The sequence below is a fragment of the Musca vetustissima genome, unplaced genomic scaffold, assembly GCF_032173495.1.
Source record: "Musca vetustissima isolate MV318-11 ecotype Yass unplaced genomic scaffold, APGP_CSIRO_Mvet_v1 utg128573, whole genome shotgun sequence".
Classification (NCBI taxonomy): Eukaryota; Metazoa; Arthropoda; class Insecta; order Diptera; family Muscidae; genus Musca; species Musca vetustissima.
The window spans coordinates 1-6,889 of NW_026879962.1; the positions used below are offsets into that span (position 1 = coordinate 1).

The window sequence follows — 6,889 nt, forward strand, 5'->3', positions numbered from 1 at the left end:
CCCCCCCCCCCCCCCCCCCCCCCCCCCCCCCCCCCCCCCCCCCCCCCCCCCCCCCCCCCCCCCCCCCCCCCCCCCCCCCCCCCCCCCCCCCCCCCCCCCCCCCCCCCCCCCCCCCCCCCCCCCCCCCCCCCCCCCCCCCCACCCACCCACCAAACCACCAACCAACAACCAACCACCAACAACCACACAAGCCATAACCTATAGGCTATAATGAAGAATTAGATAAAAACCGCGACGTGGCAGAGTTACGTTCAAGAAATAGGAGCTAGGTTTTGCTCTAAAAACAATTCCGTCAAGAGGCCTTCGGTCCACGCATCATGGATTATCTTTCTTCAGAGAGTTTAGGAAATACCGTTCCATGTTTAATATTAATATACTATAGGATTTTTTTCTATTACATCCACAACGAACACTTTTTACTAGAGGTGCGATCTAAATATGGATCGGGACATAATCTAAACCTAAATGTATCCACCGTATAAATACTTAAAAGCTCTTACAAATAAATTTTAAAGATTTTCACACATACTTTTATCTTTTTTCTCTCTCTCTCCTTCCCAATTCAAAATCCCTAAACAACATTTGGCGATATCCTATCAAAACACGCACACACACTCACACCCAAATACCGATGTATGCTCCTTTGGAATTTAAACTGGCTGTCTGCTACGGTTCTTTGCTGCCTATAGTTATGCGATGTTACTTTGGAAGTTGGCGGTGAAACCTTACATGCCCATAAAGTGGTTTTAGCCTCAGTCTCACCCTATTTCTATGCCATGTTCAATGGTAAGTAACGAAACAAATCCCTAAATGAAAAATATACCTAAGCAGAGGAGCCGCACGGACAACATGTCTATGGAGAAACGTGTGTGTAGGTATGGTTGGCCATGTGTCGGCATGTGAAATATTAAATCCTTATCTAGTCACAGCCAGACACACCAGTCAACCAGCCAGCCAGACAAACACTTCTCTAATGCTCTTAAAATTGACTACCATAATATTTCATGCTTTGACTTTATCCCCCTCCACCTCATTTTTCATTTCCACCCTTCTCTCTTCTCTTTCATCCTTACAGATGATATGCTGGAACGTACCCAGGGTATTGTTCGTTTGCATGACATTGATGTAACTGCCCTCAAACATTTAATCGATTACATTTATACGGGAGAGATTACCATAACCGAACAAAATGTCCAGGTCCTATTGCCTGCATCGAGTCTGCTGCAAATGCATTCGGTTAGGGAAGCCTGCTGTAAATTTTTACTGCGTCAATTACATCCTTCGAATTGTTTGGGTATTCGTAGTTTTGCTGGTAAGTTGGATGTTGTTGAGAAAATAGGAATTAAAATTTTGTTGGGGATATGATATAAATATTTATGGTTTTCTTCTAATTACAGATGCCCATTCATGCAAGGAGTTGCACACACGATCGCATAAATATGCATTACAAAATTTCCAACAAGTTGTTGGAACAGAGGAATTTTTATTACTGCCATTTGAAGAGGTGAGTTTAACAAATTGTAGTTTATTATCACTGAATGACCTAGCCCACATCCAATTGGTCTATAGGGAGAGACGTAGGGAATTGTAAATAAAAGAATTTGCCTTAAAGGTCGAGGAAATTCTGTCAGCTTGGTGGATAATCCAAACAGAAAAAATTAAAAAAAGATTAATAAATTGCTGAGTCAGACGGATGCTGCGGCAATGAAAAAGGCTGAGACATTTTGGCGAGAGGGCTTCAGTTATTCCGGACAAGAAAAAATCGCTCAAAGACTCGCTACTGAGTTGAATTGTTCTGTAACGAACTAATTCAAATAAACAAGATTAGGTTTTCCTGCTCATCCTAGTTCCTTTTGCTTCAGTCGTTTCTTTTTGTTGTCGTTTGATCCAATCGTTCATGTAGATATCCCCACGAAGAAAGAGTTCCTCCCATTGAGTATTCGATATAAAAATAATATACAATTCGGTTGAAAAACGTGCCAAAACCTTACCAAAATACCGAATAATGAGATATACCATTATATGGGGGCTATTCAGAATCTTGGTCCAATTTTGATCATTTTTGGTAGGAAGATGTACTACTCAATATGAACGCGAAATATAAAATTACAGCCAATACGATTGAAACACTTATCACTTAAACGTGCAGCAGCTCGATTCGTCTGACTATGTCGTTATGCGAGAATAGATGGTACAGCTCATGGTGTATTCGACGGCGATATTCACCGTCGACGCAGATCGGCCCGTAGATCTTTCGGAAATTTTTTCTCTTAAACACTACAAGAGCTGCCTCATCTGCTTGCGCGTTCCGCAGTTGGTCCGAACCTACTGGACGTCTTGCGCGTTTGTACCATCAGCTTGGTCTTCTCGCCGTTCACTGCCAAAGCCTTGGGCTTGTATTTTATTCATTGGTAAAATTTCCGAACTTAATTCTGACTCCTGTGCCTCTCGATTTACCCAACCTCAATTTTTTTTTTGTCTTTCCTCTTTTTTATGAAAATACGTTTCTCTTCTCTCATTATCTCGCGATAATTCTCTCTTGTTGTTACTGTTTGCAGAGTTGTCCTATATGCTGCGTTGTTCAACTCCGTAGCATTACGACATTCCTGATCGTACAACTGGTTTCTTGAACTTTTGCTTTTGCTGCAGTTTGTAGGGTGTAGGCAATTCTTTGCTATTGTGCTTCTATATTATTATCGGGACAGGGAGTGCTTTCGTCAAGCAGGTGGGTAAGTTAAGCGGAGTAGGCTTCTGCTACATGTGTTTGCAGCTTTTCGATGTCTAGTTCTCGTGTTGTATTACATTGAACCTTTGCTGAACTTCGTGGCCGTGTGAAAAGGTCTCTACAGACTTATTTTGTACATCATGTTTTTTTCATATATATATATATATATTTAAACTAAATTCTATATACAAAAATTACTTTCTTAATTTATTTATTTTTTTCTGGAATTTTCATAATACCATTTTCCATCCTTCACTTTTATTTTCCAGGTCAAAGATCTAATATCAAACAATTTGCTGAATATATCATCGGAAGAAAAAGTGTTCCATGCCGTATTGAATTGGGTGAAACATGATTTGGACGAACGTCAAAATCACATTGCTGAACTGATGAGTCATGTTCGTCTGCCGCTGGTGAGTCGTGACTTTTTGATGACATGCGTCGAAACGGAACCATTGATACGAGAAGATTCTCAGTGCAAAGAGCTGCTGTTGGAGGCAATGAAATATCATCTGTTGCCAGAACAAAGAAGTCTAATGGGTAGCCAGCGGACACATGAACGTCGTCCTGATGGTATGAAACCCTATGTTTTCGCTGTGGGCGGTGGCAGTCTCTTTGCCATACACAATGAATGCGAGGTTTATAATCCAAGGACAAATGCCTGGTCGACAATTGCACCAATGTTGTGGCGGCGATCACGTTCCGGCGTGACTGCTCTGCATAAAAGTCTATATGTTGTGGGTGGTTATGATGGTGTCAATGATTTGGCCACGGCGGAATGTTATAGCCCTCTGACAAATAAATGGACTTACATCACCCCCATGGGCACCAAACGTTCCTGCTTGGGTATTTGTTCATTTGATGGCTTGATTTACGTCTGTGGTGGTTATGATGGAGCCTCCTGTTTGAGTAGCACCGAACGTTATGATCCATTGACTTCGATTTGGAGCTCCTGCCCAGCCATGAATACACGACGCCGTTATTGCCGCTTGGCGGTTTTGGATAATTGCATTTATTCGCTGGGTGGATTCGATTCGACCAATTATCAATCGAGTGTAGAACGTTTTGATCCAAGAGTTGGCCGCTGGTATCCGGTGCCCAGTATGACGGCCAGGCGTAGCAGTTGTGGTGTTGCCTCGGCCGATGGTTATCTGTATTGTATTGGTGGTAATGATGGTACCATGTGCATGTCTAGTGGTGAACGATTTAATTTGAGGCGTAACAGCTGGGAACCCATTGCCGCCATGCACTCACGTCGCTCCACCCATGAAGTTGTGGAGGTGGAAGGAGCCCTTTATGCATTGGGTGGTAATGACGGCTCTTCCTCTTTGAACTCCGTGGAACGTTATGATATACGTCTGAACAAGTGGACCATTGTGAATTCTATGGTAGCGCGTCGAAGTTCTGTTGGTGCTGCCGTTTTGGATTGCTTCCATTTGGAACGGGGGCTGGTACAGACTACTAATTTATGACCCCCACTGAGCTCAATTGCTGAATCATTTGCCGCCGCAGCTAATGGCAGCGCAGGAGGAACACTTTCCAAGAGTTCCTCACCCACTGCCACCAATGGTATGACTACATCAGCCACAGCTGCAGCATCTGCTGCCGGGTCTTCATCATCAAATTCTCTAGCATCAACATTGTCTTCTCTCGCAGCCGGATCATCTTCGTCATCGACATCATCAAATAGTGTCACCACAACCGCCAATCCAATCTTGCCTGGTAGAGCTGTTAGCGGACGTAGCATGCTATCGGGAGATCTATTAAATGTAGTCTTGCCACCCACATATACTCTAAGCACCTCGGCACCATCATCATCAACATCCACCTTGCGGCGTCATCGTGATCGTAACCCCGCACCGGAACCTAGCCCTCGCACCGAGCGGCCAAACAGCGATGATGGCAGCGGTAAACCCTCAACTGCCTGATACATGTACTACAGATAAGATAAGGCGTTCGACCTACAGTTTTGACACATGCCCAACGAATTCACTGCCTTTCTACTACCCAGTTCTCCTCCTGCGATTTCCTTTCCCTTTTGCTGTAGGTGGTACAATAGGGCCAAGGCCATACAACTTCAAAATCAAACTCTCCTCTAAAGAGAGCCTGCAAAGAGCATAAAAAACATTATGAAAAAAATTATACTGGTATCTTATTAGGGAATTAAATTATATACAAACCGCGAAGCTATCTATCGGGACAACTTACACTTTAATCTGAATGGATCGAAGCTGGTTACTTGTAGAACCTTTTTTTCTATTACGGAATTGATTTAATTTTACTCTTAAGAACTAAACAAAAGATAAAAGACCAAATTAATAATTAATGCCTTGCACAAGATTTACAAGGTGTTCTCTACATACATATACATATATATCTACAATTAAGTATTGAGATTGGATTTCATAATGGAATTCGTTACAAAAAAAAAAAAAAAATAAACAAAAACAACAACAAAATATGAATTTATACTAGAAATTTAACCTAACCAAAAGTAAACATAACCTAAAACAAACACACAACCCACTTAAACATTTTTTAATGAATTATTGAGTATAGCATAAATTTTTTGCTCTTATGATAATACTTTTTTATAAAATTTTTATGGTAAAACATTTCAAAAAAAAAACAAAAAAGAAATCTTATCAAAATAATTTGCAAGACAAAAATATTATTCATAACACCTAAATAAATTTATAAAATATATAAAAGCAAATTTTAAATGGTTTGCTATATTCTATATGATATTAAGAACTAAAAAACAAACAAAAAACATTCGTAATTTATTCATATTTCTAAAATATATAAATAAAAGCAAATAAAAATGTGTTTCAAAAGTTCAATAAAAAAATTGTTGTTTTAATAAGGAGCAGGTATGGAAATAAATCAGCATCAGATATTGCGACGAGTGCTTGGATTGTCACAAAAGCACATACATCCTGTGGTCATATTCGTCTGTCCATACTCTATATTAGTCCAATTTCTGTAACTATCATAGCATCCGAACGTCCATTTCACAGTGCTTACCATAGGGTTTGGGAACGTTTTTCAATCTACTTACTTACTTAGCTGGCTTGTGACAGAACATTTGTTCCATAAGCCGAGCTTACAAAATATTTCCAGGCGCATCGGTCGTGTACGCAGTTTTTCCAATTTGAAAGACCATGTTTCGAAATGTCTTCGGCTTGATCTTTCCATCGAATTCGTGGCCTTCCCCTTCTGCGTGAACCACCAGTTGGTTCGCTTTTATACGCCTTTTGTGCTGAGGCATCCTCATCCATTCTCACAACATGACCTAGCCAACGTAGTCGTTGCAGCTCTATCCGTCTGACTATGTCGACGTCCGAGAAAAGATCGTACAACTCATGTTTCATTCGATGGCGATCTTCACCGTCAACGCTGATCGGCCCATAGATATTTCGGAAATTTTTTCACTCAAACACTCCAAGAGCTACCTCATCTGGTTGCGCGAATACACATGCTTCAGATCCATACACCAGCACGGGTAATATTAGCGTCTTGAAGAGTATGACTTTGGTCTGGCGAAAGGTGGCATTATTCCTAAATTGATTGCTCAGACCATGGTAGCATTTGTTTGCCAACGGTACCGAGGTATATAAAATCTTTGACTACATCGAAGCTGTAGTTTTCATGTTCCACAGCTGGTCCGAGTCTACTGGACGCCTTGCGCGTTGATACCATCAGCATGGTCTTCTCGCCATTTGCTGCCAGTCCCACTTTGACAGACTCCTTCTCAATTTGTTCAAAGGTGGCTTTTAACGCTCACAATGTTCGACTCATTTTATCGATGTCATCGGCGTAAGCGAATAACATGTGTTGTTTGGTGTACAGAGTGCCAGTTCGTTAACATTTGCATCACGTATGACCTTTTCCAGCAGGATGTAAAAAAGGTTACCTTGTCTGAATCCGGTATCAAAGGGATCCGAGAGGTCCTTTCCTACTTTACCTGCTGACCTTGTGCCAGTTAAAGTTATCCTGCATAGCCGTATTTAATTTTGAAGGAACGCCGAAGGCAGACATGACTTTAAAAACCTCTGAGCGGACGAAAAGGTGGAATGTGACGATGTATTTTCCGTGGGTCTTTTCCAGGATTTGGCGCAGTTTGAAGATCTGTTCTATAGTAGATTTGACAGGTCTGAAGCC

At 41.5% G+C, this 6,889-nt stretch overlaps 1 protein-coding gene across 1 annotated transcript; it reads left to right on the plus strand.

Moving 5' to 3' along the window:
* The first annotated feature begins 1,075 nt into the window (after nucleotides 1–1,075).
* LOC133325210 (kelch-like protein 17) lies at nucleotides 1,076–4,233 on the plus strand. Its single transcript, XM_061533992.1, has 3 exons — nucleotides 1,076–1,312; nucleotides 1,398–1,504; nucleotides 2,995–4,233. Exons 1-3 carry the CDS (start codon nucleotides 1,081–1,083, stop codon nucleotides 4,195–4,197), a joined length of 1,542 nt encoding a protein of 513 aa, XP_061389976.1. The 5' UTR covers nucleotides 1,076–1,080; the 3' UTR covers nucleotides 4,198–4,233.
* Nucleotides 4,234–6,889: the final 2,656 nt, after the last annotated feature.

What these genes read in the sequence shown, in the direction of transcription:
- LOC133325210 (XM_061533992.1), top strand. Translation starts at nt 1,081, where the DNA reads ATGCTGGAACGTACCCAGGGTATTGTTCGTTTGCATGACATTGATGTA. An exon ending in GGGTATTCGTAGTTTTGCTG is followed by an intron (nt 1,313 to 1,397) that starts GTAAGTTGGATG and finishes TTCTAATTACAG; the next exon opens with ATGCCCATTCATGCAAGGAG. An exon ending in TATTACTGCCATTTGAAGAG is followed by an intron (nt 1,505 to 2,994) that starts GTGAGTTTAACA and finishes TTTATTTTCCAG; the next exon opens with GTCAAAGATCTAATATCAAA.